The sequence below is a fragment of the Saccopteryx leptura genome, chromosome 4, assembly GCF_036850995.1.
Source record: "Saccopteryx leptura isolate mSacLep1 chromosome 4, mSacLep1_pri_phased_curated, whole genome shotgun sequence".
Lineage (NCBI taxonomy): Eukaryota > Metazoa > Chordata > Mammalia > Chiroptera > Emballonuridae > Saccopteryx > Saccopteryx leptura.
The window spans coordinates 146,726,640-146,740,939 of record NC_089506.1 but is presented as its reverse complement, the minus strand read 5'-3'; the positions used below and the strand labels follow the sequence as shown (position 1 = coordinate 146,740,939).

At 40.1% G+C, this 14,300-nt stretch overlaps 1 protein-coding gene across 1 annotated transcript in view; it reads right to left on the bottom strand.

Annotated features, from left to right (window-relative positions):
* The window catches only part of ADGRV1 (adhesion G protein-coupled receptor V1), a 697,985-nt gene that overhangs the window by 627,976 nt on the left and 55,709 nt on the right, over nt 1–14,300 (bottom strand). The window contains exons 5-9 of the mRNA XM_066381830.1: nt 11,425–11,529; nt 9,157–9,270; nt 6,234–6,799; nt 5,234–5,504; nt 3,871–4,200 (exon numbers count right to left, since the gene is read on the bottom strand). Coding sequence (XP_066237927.1) covers nt 3,871–4,200; nt 5,234–5,504; nt 6,234–6,799; nt 9,157–9,270; nt 11,425–11,529 — 1,386 coding nt within the window. The remainder of the gene's footprint in view (nt 1–3,870; nt 4,201–5,233; nt 5,505–6,233; nt 6,800–9,156; nt 9,271–11,424; nt 11,530–14,300) is intronic.

The following is a 14,300-nucleotide window of genomic DNA, read 5'->3' as shown; positions in this document are numbered from 1 at the left end:
CATGGGAGCCACGGGAACTGGGGGACAGATTTGCTTCATGGTACTTATTTTAATAAGTTGGTTCTTTTATGAATTGTGACCTATGCAAAACTAGAGAGAGATAGAAGGGAAAAATAAATACTGAGATAATAGAAACACAAAAACCTTAAACATATGCCATGAGTTGAATGTTTACGTCCCCTCAGAATTCATACGCTGAAATGCTAATCCCCAGCAGTGCTAGAATTCGAAGATGAGACCTTTGGGAGGTAGAGCTCCTGTGATGAAATTAGGGCCTTTATATGAAGAGACACCAAAGAGCTTGTGTCCTCTCTCTCTCCACTATGTGAGACCACAGCAAAGACTTCAGTTTGCAAACCAGGAAGAGGGTCCTCCCCAGAAGCCCCATCACACTGTCATCCTGACCTCGGAATTCCCAGCCTCCAGGACTGTGAGAAATAGACGTCTGCTGTTGAAGCCACCCAGGCTACGGTATTCTTTGCGGCTGTCTGAACTGACTGCAGTAATGTATACTAATGAGAATGCTCAGAAGCCAGACGACACCCACAGCACAGAAGGCCAAAGAGAGCGCTGACACCAAAAAGGGAAACAAAAGCCTCCATTAAATGCTGAAACTCCACTTGACAAGGTATTATCTCCCAAAGGTTCTTGAAAACTCCTACGCTTGGAAATGCTACCCTAAGAAAAAACTGGTAAAATTAGTATGCATTTCCATATACTGATAAAATCAACTTTTAAAAGTAAACAATGACAAGGTTTTGTATAAGGCCAAACTTAAAGCTCTCTTTAAAATTTCAAAGATGTGTTTAAAAGTGCTCTGGTGGCAGCATTCTAGTTCCTTTATCTCCTTGTCAGGGTCCAGGCTGGACCACTTGTTTAACTGTTCTTCTCAGATGCAGGTCCCCACCAGCCAGCCAGTTATCTCACAGGAACATCCCACAGGCCGCAGGCTGGACCACTTGTTTAACTGTACTTCTCAGATGCAGGACGCCACCAGCCAGCCAGTTATCTCACAGGAGCATCCCACAGGCCGCAGGCTGGACCACTTGTTTAACTGTACTTCTCAGATGCAGGACCCCACCAGCCAGCCAGTTATCTCACAGGAGCATCCCACAGGCCGCAGGAGGCAAGCACAACTGTAAATAACACCACATTCTGCTCCTCTGTCACTCCAAAAAGAGAAATTCAAGGGTTCTCCAAAGAGTGGGTTATCCTCATAGACAGATATATGTATCATAGCATCATTTACTAATTTGAGATGACAATAAAACAACAGTAGTAATGATAACAAAGATGAAGAGCAGGATGTTCAGCCACTAGTAACAAAGCTTTTGGGAACACTGGGAAAAGGTCTCCCTCTAGGTCGGTATATTACAAAAGGTACCCCCTACAAATTATATATCCCTATTACAAGTCATCCACTACAGCACTTTGCCAAGAATTCTCAAGAACTGTGCAACAGGGCAAGAATCAGTGGTGGCACAGGTTAAAAAACAGAAAGTCTTCAGAATGCAAGGGCCCACCCACCCCACTGAGTAGTTAGCAAGGTGGGACACAACCCTGTGAAATTTAGAACAGCAAGAAGACTTTTAAAAGAAAAAAACCTTTTAGAGATAAAAAGCAAGTTACCTACAAAGGTAAATAATTTCTTTCCCCTCAAATTTCATATTAGCAACTACGGAAATTAAAGAACAAAACTTCCACGTTCTGATGAAGAAAAAATTATTTTAATCTATAAGTTTCTACCAAGCCAAACTATCAATGTATACAGTTTCCTTTCTAGATGCTTGAACACTCCAAAGGTTTACCGTGCATGTCCAGTCTCTGCACATGTATCTGAGGACAGGTGTACAACAACAAACTACAACACAAGGTAAGGAAAAGGTAGGATCAAGGGAATTCCAAAGCTCAGTAAGCAAGGCCCCAGATGTGAAGCAAGCATAGAAAGCAGCACGGGTGAACTGGATATCCACGTGGGTCAGGCAGCTGGGAGAGCCAACACAGAGAGGGGGCACGGGAGAGGGGGCAACTAGAAACTCCAGAGAGAGGAGCAAAGCACAAAACAATGTCTAGGCAAAAGTATGAAACAAAGTGCAATGTGGCATGACTCAAAAAAAGTTTAAATATGCTATTTCATTTGATACATACAAAAAGTACAGTGACATAAGTTTACAATCTTTATCAAACATCACACTTTCTGGATCTGTATTATATTTATGTACATTACCAAAATTTGATAAGCACCCTTTCATTGCTTTCTAATGTTCACAATCAAACAAAACCAAATTCACGAAAAACATAACCATACTATCATAAGTGAGCACAGATGTTTTAAACTTTGACAATAAAAACACTAATAAGGCCCTGGCCGGTTGGCTCAGCGGTAGAGCGTCGGCCTAGCGTGCGGGGGACCCGGGTTCGATTCCCGGCCAGGGCACACAGGAGAAGCGCCCATCTGCTTCACCCCTCCGCCGCGCTTTCCTCTCTGTCTCTCTCTTCCCCTCTCACAGCCAAGGCTCCATTGGAGCAAAGATGGCCCGGGTGCTGGGGATGGCTCTGTGGCCTCTGCCTCAGGCGCTAGAGTGGCTCTGGTCGCAACATGGCGACACCCAGGATGGGCAGAGCATCACCTCCTGGTGGGCAGAGCGTCGCCCCCTGGTGGGCAGAGCGTCGCCCCTGGTGGGCAGAGCATCACCCCCTGGTGGGCAGAGCGTCGCCCCTGGTGGGCGTGCCGGGTGGATCCCGGTCGGGCACATGCGGGAGTCTGTCTGACTGTCTCTCCCTGTTTCCAGCTTCAGAAAAATGAAAAAAAAATAAAACACTAATAAAAGTTAAAAAATTAAATAGATAAGATGGAAGAGTAAGTTATAAGGCCCCTATTTCTCCTCATTAAGTAGATGAAAATCCAGTTAATAGACAATTATCTACAGTTAATAGACAAAGAAACAGATATTTTAGTAGATGATTTAAAAGTTTCTACAGTATACTATTTTTCTCATATTGCTTTTTCATTTGTGGAATGCCACCCCTGCAAGTTATCCTACAAACCACTTCCCGCTGTCACATTTTCTCAAATCCCTCCAAAGAACAGCGATCTCTCTTTTTCTCATGTGCACGTGCGTGTGCGCGTGCATGTGTGCATGCATGTGTGTGTATGTGTGTGCGTGCATGTGTGTCTCACTGTCCTGCCCCATTAACAGTTTGTAAGTTTCTCTATTATTCTGATCTGCCTTTTATGTCTGATGTGCTTTTATTATCACCTGATTAAAATTATAACTTGAGTAGAACCCTTCTTTTACTCATCTATATATGTCTTAGGAGCAGACAGTCTTTCTTTGGAGTCTCTAGTTATAGTAACCAGTAGTAGAATCCAAACTATAAATGAGAGCAAAAGAATGGTTAGTTAACTCTCTCACATATATAAGTATGCTTATAATTTAACCAAAGTTCAGGTTATTTTTATTTTTTTTTAGCAAGAGAAAGGGGGGGACAGACACACTGGAAGGGAAAGAGAAGAGGAGCATCAATTTACAGTTGTGACACCTTAGTTGTTCATTGAGTGCTTTCTCTTATGTGCCTTGACCGGGGGGCGGGGATGGGGGGTTCCAGCCAAGCCAGTGACCACTTGCTCAAGCCAGCAACCTTGGACTTCAAACCAGTGACTTTTGGACTCAAGTCTGCAACCATGGGGTTATGTCTATGATCCCATGCTCAAGCCAGCGACCCCATGGCTCAAGTTGGTGAGCCTGCACTCAAGCCAGTGACCACAGAGTTTCAAACATGGGTCCTCAGCATCCAAGACTGACACTCTATCCACTGTGCTACTGCCAGGTCAGCCCAAAGTTGAGATTATTTTCATCATTAAAATACCTGTATTAGGAAGTGGGCCCCATTTTGAAGGAATGCATCATTTCTTATTGGTAATTTTGTGGTGCCTTGGGTTTTTTGTTCTGGAAAAATGAGGCTATTTCTCCTGGATATATTTAAGATGCCATCTTTTGCTCGCAAAGGGTCCACAGCTCCAACAGGAATATAAAGTGCAGAATAAAACATCCTCACATCTCCTTTAGTTCCTCCTAGTCTTGTAAAACTCAAGGATAAATATCGTTCTCCTGGGCTGCTTTCAATCTTCTGGTTTTCCATAGGAAAAAATGTTATTAGGCCATAAACATCATCACTATCCTGAATATAGAACAAAAGCTGTGGATAAAGGAATAAAACATTGAAATGAAGTATTCTCATATCCGAGATTATTAAACTGTTTATTTTCTAGGCTACTCTGATTTTTAATACTTACTTATATATCATATCTAAAACTGATTATTTCTTATATGTACTACCGTGTTTCCCTGAAAATAAGACAGTGTCTTATATTAATTTTTGCTCCTAAAGACACACTAGGTGTGTCTTTATTTTCAGGGGAGGCCTTATATTTCTAAGCTTGAAAAAAATTGCACTAGGTCTTACTTTCGGGGGATATTTTATTTTCAGGGAAATGGTAGAGTAAATGATGAGTCAAAAACAGATCTAAAAACTTTCCTAATTCAGTTTGTAGAATTTTTTAAGAGCAAACTTTTTATTTACAGAAGGGACAACATTGAGCAAATGAAGCAATTACATTTCCAAAACCAGTGTTCTTCCTGTCACATCAAAGTATATACAGCCTGACCGGGCGGTGGCACAGTGGATAGAGCATCAAACTGGGATGTGGAGGACCCAGGTTCAAGACCCCGAGCTCGCCAGCTTTAGCATGGGCTCAACTGGTTTGAGCAAAAGCTCACCAGCTTGAACCCAAGGTCGCTGGCTCGCAAGGGGTTACTTGGTCTGCTGAAGGCCCACGGTCAAGACACATATGAGAAAGCAATCAATAAACAACTAAGGTGTCGCAACGAAAAACTGATGATTGATGCTTCTCATCTCTCTGTTCCTGTCTGTCTGTCCCTATCTATCCCTCTCTCTGACTTTCTCTTTGTCCCTGTAAAAAAAAAAGGTATATACATATGTTGGGGTGAGGGGTACACAATGCGACATGAAGATGATGTTATACTAAGTTGCACACTAGAAACCTGTATGGTTTGGTGAACCATGTTGTCCCAATAAATTAAAAATAAATTTTAAAAAGTAAAAATAAATAAATTTTTTAAAAGTACACATAAATGTGATTTGTGTGATCAAATTCTTTGGCTCTTCTACAGCATAGAAATACACAAGGAAAGCATAACAAGAGACCGACCTCTGCTGGTTCGCTCACTTCTGCACCTCCTTGTACTGTATGAGGAAGAATCTGAAGTATATAAGCTTCTGCCTCTTCTGGAAGATCATCATCATCAACAGTAAGAAGAATAGATGCCAACATCTGCCCTTGTGCAAAACGAAGAACTCCGGAACTTGGTCTGATATCTGCTATTACCGGTGAGGGATCACTGCTATTCCGTGTCAATATCCAGTTCACAGAAATATTCCCATGGGTACCTCCATTTCTAACCACTGTAATATTTTCAAATCTAGAATTTTTAAAAAGAAATATATACAGTCACATAATATACTCTAGTTTCCCTTAGATGGACTTTTCTACTGTCAAGTTGGCCATCAGATACTAGTAAACACAGAATCCATATTATGAAGAATGATTGTTTTTACTATGAACAATTTGGTATGTAGATATGCCCTAGGAAACTACAATAACAGGAATTCACTTGCATCTTTTTTTTTCTTCCCAAATTTACAAGCAGGGAGGCAGTCGGAGATTCCCACATGTGCCCAACCAGGATCCACCCGGCATGCCCAACAGGGGCGGTGTTCTGCCCATCTGTGGCACTGCTCTGCTGTGGCCAGAGCCATTCTAGAACCGAAGGTAGAAGCCATGGAGCCATCCTCAGTGCCCGAGCCAACTTTGCTCCAATGGAGCCTTGGCAGCAGGAGGGGAAGAGAGAGATAGAGAGGAAGGAGAGGGGGAAGGGTGGAGAAGCAGATGGGTGCTTCTCCTTTGTGCCCTGACCAGGAATCAAACCTGGAACTTCCACACACCAGGTTGATGCTCTACTGCTGAGCCAACCAGCCAGGGCCACTTGCATATTTAAATCACTTCAAAAGAAAAAAAATGGTGAAACTGTGGTAGAGGTAATTTCCTCTACCACAGTTTCTCTCAAAAGTTCAGCATTATGTCCAACACCACAACCATTAAATCTTGGAATAATATAAAATTATAGCAAAAAATTTAAAGTGAACCATACCTTGATGTGGTATCTTCATCAATTATAACTGTCCTTTCAAACAAGACACTGTTGAATGAGAGGACTCCGTAAGGTTTGTCATTTGGCTTAATGGTGACTTGTACAATAGAAGGGCTTAATAGCACAGCATCTCCCTTTAAAGTATCTTTTAATAATACAACATGAAATGATTCAGCAATCTCTGGTATGGTGTCATCAACTATTTGAAATTTCAGGTGTGATTCATGAACAAAAGGTGGAAAAACAATAGTTGTGTTTGGCTGAAGATCAATGAAATCTAAATTCTGCTGGGCATGTACTGTTGAATTCCCAGTTATAACTACATAACTGATTGAAATGTCAAATTCATCGGATCCAATCAGATTTCCACTGTCCTCTTTTCCACAAAGCACTGGAATCATGAGTATGTGATCTTCCTCGGGTACCAAATAAACACTCTGAATGAATCTCACAGGACTATCATTTTTCTTAATGATAATCTCAACTGAGCTCCTAGAAGTGTTCATCTCAGCTCCACCTTCTACACTTTTCAGTTGAATCAAAAATATTTCATCATTTTCTGGTACCTGTCAAAGAAATATAAAACATCAATAGCTAAAATGCCTGCAGAGAAATCAAAGTATAAAAAGTCACTATGTTTCAATACAATTACATGAAAATCAAAAACTCTTTAACTGAAGGGAGCCTATAGAGAGCCTTGACTAGTGTCCATTTACTGAAACAGTTTCTAAAGGTAAAGAATATATTTTAGATAGGAAAGGAATAGTTCATAAGTATGAACGGGTAATAAAGTTCATGTCTTTCAACCCCGAGCAATCTTTAGATAACACTAAAGATTTGACAGTAAAATGAACATAGTTTCTTACTACTTTTATCAGGCTGGAAGGGTCAGAAGCACCACTTAAAATAAAATAATATCTAAGAATCTGAGAAACTACACTAAACATCACATACAAATTGTTACTTTTCAGCCATGTGATTTATTCTTGTTTCTTTCTAGACAGTATCTAATTTAATAAGAGTTAAACATATGATACCAATGATATGATTTCAAAAATACACATCATACCTCTCTGGAGAACAAGACAAGAATGACCATTAGGGAAAATGTTGACATTGTTAAAATGAAATATATATATTGGTCACTGCATGGACATAGTAGGGTAATCTCTACTGTGCCGTTTGCGCTTTCCTTCATTATACATTCTGTATTATGAATAAAAGTGAAAAAAATACATCTTTTCACTTCAATCAATGTCAGTGTAAGAGATAAAGCTATTTATCTCAAAAAATAAAATATGATTTGATTGATAATCTTTTTACCCCCAACTTTATTGAGGGATAATTGACAAATATAATTATATTTAAAGTGTACAGTATGATCATTTGATATACATATACACTATCAAATGATTACCAAGAACAAGATAATTAACAAATTCATCACCTCACATTGTTAACTCTTTTGTGTATGTGTCTGTATGGTGAGAAAGCTTAAGATCTACTCTGAGCAATTTTCCAGTACACAAAATCACAATTATTAACTATCATCACTATACTGTACATTACATCCTTAGAAGGTCTTTGAAGTTTACAATTAAAATGTATAATTAATACTGCCTTAAATTATAACATTTTCTCTATTCCAGGATCTAAAAACAAAAGGTTTCTGTTAGCTTTGAAACCAGATAAACTAGTTATCACTGCTACCTAACATCTCACTGGTTTTAAAAGAAACACTTTTCCAATAATGAATTCTAACTATTTTTCCTTCACTTCGGATTATTGTGATTGAGTTTCGTAAATTTTTTGTAGGAGAGTAAAGGAATGATTATAAATTCCCAGATATTCTTTCTTTTCCCTTTGGCAATACTGAGATTTTTTTATTATTATTAAAAGTCATGTTTTATCTTGTTCAGCTCAAGCAGATATATCTGCACATTATTCAAACTCATTCTTTCCTTAGCTGTCATATATCTCAATACTTGGTAGCTTCAATGTGAAATATTAAAATAACTAAAGCCTTTCTATGAATGTGAACATTTAAAATATCCAAATAAAAAAATAACAATTGCAGTAAAAACCTGCTTTGTTTTGGGGGGGGGGGTTTGTATTTTTCCAAAGTGAGAAGCAGGGTGGGGTGGGGAGTGTCAGACAGACTCCTGCATACCCTTGACCAGGATCCACCCGGCATGCCCACCAGGGCACAGACAGACTCCTGCATACCCTTGACCAGGATCCACCTGGCATGCCCACCAGGGCACAATACTCGGCCCATCTGGGGCATCGCTCCGCTGTAACCGGAGTCATTCTGGTGCCTGAGGTGGAGGCCATGGAGCCATTCTCAGCGTCCGGGCCAACTTTGCTCCAACAGAGCCTTGGCTACAGGAGGGGAAGAGAGAGACAGAGAGGAAGGAGAGGGGGAAGGGTGGAGAAGCAGACGGGCGTTTCTCCTGTGCGCCCTGACCAGAAATCGAACCTGGAACACCCACATACCAAGCCAACATTACACTGCTGAGCCAACCAGCCATGGCAAAAATTGCTTTGCTTTTATAGTAAAATATTTATGCTAGGTAAACAGTACTGTACTTCTTCAAAACTTAAATAACTAACAAAAATCAATCACTAGTTTTTACTAAAAGCTTTGATTTTTATACTGTGTGGTTGACAATTATGCTCAGGTTCATCAGCTTTTATATATATATTTTAATGTGAATTAAGGTAAATATTAACAAGATTTATTCCAAAATAATTATTTATAGCTGAAGTATGACTGGCTATAATACACTAACTTTACAGAGGTCTATGTTCTTGAATAATTTCAAATACTGAACACAATTTAGTATTTGACACAATGTCCTCTAACATGTCTGGAATACAGACAAGAGTCCTTGCCCCATTTAAGCATTTCACATTATCCCACCTCATCATCAAGTATGGTCAAGTTATAAATGACTGTTGCTCTGCCAGGGGGGAAAGTGATATTTCCTTTAACTGGACTCAAATCTTCTTCCGGTGGATTTGGGCCATCCTCTACCTGCAAAGAAATACATATAAAATATTTCACAAGCATAAGAAAGCATTATTGTGATGTCAGCTGAAAAATATCTCAAGTTTACTGTGAAATCTTTTGCAAGAATTGTACTAACTTATATGTAAGTCTGCCCTTCCAATTAACAGTTGAGGCCTATAATTACAGATGTTGACTATAATTACATTGAACTACATGGTTCCTAAGAGCTTTCTCTTTATCTTAACCAGTGTAGTAAACGAAAGAGAAAAATTGGAAATATTTTTTCTTGAGAGGAAGGTATTCAAAATTAGTAAATTCTCTTAAGTTATGGAATCAAATACCAGTGCAAGAATTAACCATGCTATGAAGCTTGTACTCACCTTTAAAATGATCATAATAGAACAGGCTAGATATGAAGATTTAATAAAATCATTTCTTTTGAAAAGTACGTATTAAATACTCTGAGAGCCTGACCTCTTTGAGGTAGTAAAGATACAGCAGTGAACAAGGCAAACTCCCTACCAACCAGGACCTTACATTTAAGAAAGGGAACAAATAATAAATAAATGTGTACATGTTCCATGAAAATAACGATTATGAAGAAAAAATTTAAGAAGGACGAGGGAAATGGAGTGCGGGGAAGAGCTGCAGTTCTATGCGGTGCAGTCAGCGTCAGATGAAACACTAAGTGCTCCACAATGTCAGCTGTAACTATTTCAACAGAACAAAGACTCAGGATCCAATATAATAACTTTAGACATCCACAGTGAATTTGAAACCACTATAACTGATGATGCCTTATCCTTTCTACAGTCAATTTTTTATAATTTTCCATATTTATTATCATAAAAAAATTCAAAAATGTATTATCTAAGTGCATATTCCTAAGCACATGAAATACTGCATAAGGCTTCCTGTGTAGAATTTGAAAGATTATTGCACATATAATTAGTGATTACTATGTTTTTCATGCATCACTGCCTCATACCAGTTTATTTTCTTATGTAATTAACAAAACCACCCCATGAGCCAAGCAAACCTGTTCTATGTTTCAGTAGAATTGTCACATAAATCCAATTATCCATCTCATTAATATTATAATTAACAATTAAGATATAAACTAGTATCAAGACTTTCTAATGTTTTCGCCTGACCAGGTGGTGGTGCAGTGGATAGAGCATCGGACTGGGATGTGGAGGAACCAGGTTCGAAGCCCCAAGGTCACCAGCTTGAGCGCGGGCTCATCTGGTTTAAGCAAGGCTCACCAGCTTGAGCCCAAGGTCGCTGGCTTGAGCAAGGAAGGGGTCACTCAGTCTGCTGAAGGCCTCCCACCCCAGTCAAGGCACATATGAGAAAGCAGTCAATGAACAACTAAGGTGCCGCAACAAAGAACTGATGCTTCTCTCTCCCTTCCTGTCTGTCTGTCCCTATCTGTCCCTCTCTCTGTCAAAAAAAAAAAAAAGACAGACTTTCTAATGTTTTAATGTTTGAAAATAGTATGTTTTGGATCTTTTTCTCTTTTTGTTGCTTTGGATATTATAAAGCAGAAAAATTAGTTAAATATTTAAATATGTATCTCATAGAACAGCAATATGATGACACAATGGTGAATATATAGTCAGTAAAACAAAAGAACAAAAAAATATGGTTATAGCTAGCACCTAAGAAATCTACTTCCTCCACAGCCTATCTTATTCACATCAAACGCTATAATATCTATGGACCTCCACGGTAGAGTGGAACTGCTTTTAACACTATCCATTAAGAGTATTTTTAAAAGTGGGACATGTGAATGTGAGGAGACTACATATTAAATAACTTCATATACTTATATATAACAAACCTAAATCACCCATGGGGATCTTTTAAATTTTTATTCCTTAAGAAATTTATCAGAGGTTTTATGAATTTTATAGAATTAACATTATCCTATATATAGTTTATTATTACTCTGTATCTAAAACGTTATGTTGTATTCTATGTAAGCAGTAAATTCAAGTAACGAGAAAGACCTTTTTATATTACGCATGAATTTTATCAGATAATAGAAGTACTTACTTTTATTTCCTTTTTATTAAGGGTCACATTTCTTATAAAAAGAAACTGCTTTTTAAAACTGTAGCTATCTGGTATGAACTCTCAAGTATTACCATTTAAAATTATTTCAGAGTAAAGTACCTCAAAAGTCACAGTGACCATTCCGTAGGTTCCTTTTTCTCTGATGAGAGTAAGAGGCACAGATTCATTTCTGCTCCTGGGCTCACTCACTGCGACTGAGAAAGGCTAATGGAGAGATCAAAGACAATCCGGCATTGATCAGTCAGAGGGAGGGGGTGGCGCAAACTGTTACCTGAGAAACATTATATTTCCACAGACAAACTCATCCATATTGGACTCTTAAGGACGGGGTATTTCCTAGCATTAATTAACTGCAGCTAATCAAAGCACTTAAAAGGTTAAAAACAGAAACATAAAAGTAGTCATGCGAAAGATGCAGGTTCTGAACTTGGTTCTACCATCAACTAGCTATTCTACTGAGAAACCTTATGGTTATCTAGTCAAAGATGACAAATTCCAATGCTCACAGGAAGTCACAAAAATGAATTGAGCCTCCAGGCCAAGCAGCTCATTGGAACAACCATTCTGCCTTGCTCCCAACCACCATTTCCTCCTCATGGGTCAGCTCACCACTGAAAAGCAGACAACTGCTAATGAGTTTTTCAGGACATGATCACTGAGCAAAAGAGCCAGGACTTCAAAGGTTGAAATGTCCTGGTTTGGCTGGCTGCAACTCAGCAGAGAAGAGGAGTTAGAGGGAAGCAGCAGGTGCACACTAACTAGGGCAGTGGTGCCCACCTCTCCAGAGGGCACAAAGTCTCAGTATTCCCATCTATAAACGGGGATAGGAATACCTGTCTTGAAGAGTTATGATGAGATTTCAATGAGATAATTTACATCAAGTGGTTATCCTAATACATGACACATAGTGAAGGTTGAGTAAATGTTGGCAATTATTATTATTATCAGTGTTATCTTCATCAACAATATAATCATGATCCACGCTGGGAAACAAAGCCAGCCTCTTCAGCAATTACTGTGAGCTCAACAGTTACTTAGTCTAGTCGTAATCATGCAGGGCAGCTGCCCAGTCAGAAACCACAATAGTCATGGCCCTGAAACCAAAACTAGAAACAAGAATTCATTCCCAGAGGCTAGAGAATATATAATGTCAAAACTAAAAAAGAGCCCTGGCCGGTTGGCTCAGTGGTAGAGCGTCGGCCTGGTGTGCAGAAGTCCCGGGTTCAATTCCCGGCCAGGGCACATAGGAGAAGCACCCATTTGCTTCTCCACCCCCTCCCCCTCCTTCCTCTCTGTCTCTCTCTTCCCCTCCCGCAGCCAAGGCTCCATTGGAGCAAAGATGGCCCGTGCGCTGGGGATGGCTCCTTGGCCTCTGCCCCAGGCGCTAGAGTGGCTCTGGTCGCGGCAGAGCAATGCCCCGGAGGGGCAGAGCGTCGCACCCTGGTGGGTGTGCTGGGTGGATCCCGGTTGGGCACATGCGGGAGTCTTGCTGGCTGTCTCTCCCCGTTTCTAGCTTAAAAAAAAAAAAAAAAAAAAAAAAAACCTAAAAAAGAAAGAATGCATTCAACAAATCAGTCTGAGGTTAGAGATAATAAAATGGAAGTGAATGCAGAGGAAAAGCAGCACTGAGGGAAATTAAGCAAGTAATGGAGCCTGCATTCAAATAAAAATAATTGATTAATTTAATTTTTGTAAATAAGGACATAATGGAGGCTACAAAATATCTTCTATAATGACGTTATCTATGTATCTTTTTTAATAAAGATACCGCAGTTACAAAAATCACACTTATCTATAACCACCTTGTTTCAAAGATAATTTAAGAAAATGACACACAATATACCAATAGTAGTAAAAATCTAAATTGGAAAATAAATAAAATGCCAGAGAGTGTCACATCATCTTTTAGTAATGAGAATTAGTAACATGATTCAAAAAGTCTACATATTAGGAAGGTTATTGTAGTCTGAAATAGCGCAAAATCCAATTGTATTCGAGATTTTTTTTTTTTTTTTTTTGTATTTTTCTGAAGCTGGAAACGGGGAGAGACAGTTAGACAGACTCCCGCATGCACCCGACCGGGATCCACCCGGCACGCCCACCAGGGGACGATGCTCTGCCCCTCAGGGCCGTCGCTCTGTTGCGACCAGAGCCACTGTAGCGCCTGGGGCAGAGACCAAGGAGCCATCCCCAGCACCTGGGCCATCTTTGCTCCAATGGAGCCTCGGCTGCAGGAGGGGAAGAGAGAGACAGAGAGGAAGGAGAGGGGGAGGGGTGGAGAAGCAGATGGGCGCTTCTCCTGTGTGCCCTGGCCGGGAATCGAACCCGGGACTTCTACACGCCAGGCCGACGCTCTACCACTGAGCCAACCAGCCAGGGCCGAGATAAATTTTTATTTTAAGAGTTGGGACCTGCCTTGACTGTTTGTACCTAAAGATAAACCCCCTGAACACAGGACTGGCCAGGAACACAGGAATTCTATAAGGGAGAAAAAAAACTGCTGTACAAAACTGAGGGATCTTAATCTTTAGGAAATATTAATGGGAAAATCTCAGGGTAGAGTGAGCACAGATATTTCAAGCACTCTAATGTCTGCTGGTCAATTTGAAACTTTCTATAGGGTTTGCCCTCATGAAGAGGATTAGGACCCTAATAAAAGAAATTCCAGGCCTGACCTGTGGTGGCGCAGTGGATAAAGCGTCGACCTGGAATGCTGAGGTCGCCGGTTCAAAACCCTGGGCTTGCCTGGTCAAGGCACATATGGGAGTTGATGCTTCCTGCTCCTCCCCCTGTTCTCTATCTCTTCCTCTCTCTCTCTCTCTCCCCTCTCTCTCTAATAAAAATGAATAAATGAAATCTTAAAAAAAGAAAGAAACTCCAGAGAGCTCCCTTGCTCCCTCTGCCATGTCAAAAAGACAGTTGTCTAAGAACCAAGAGTGGGCCTTCACCAGACACTGACTCTGCCTATGTCTTGA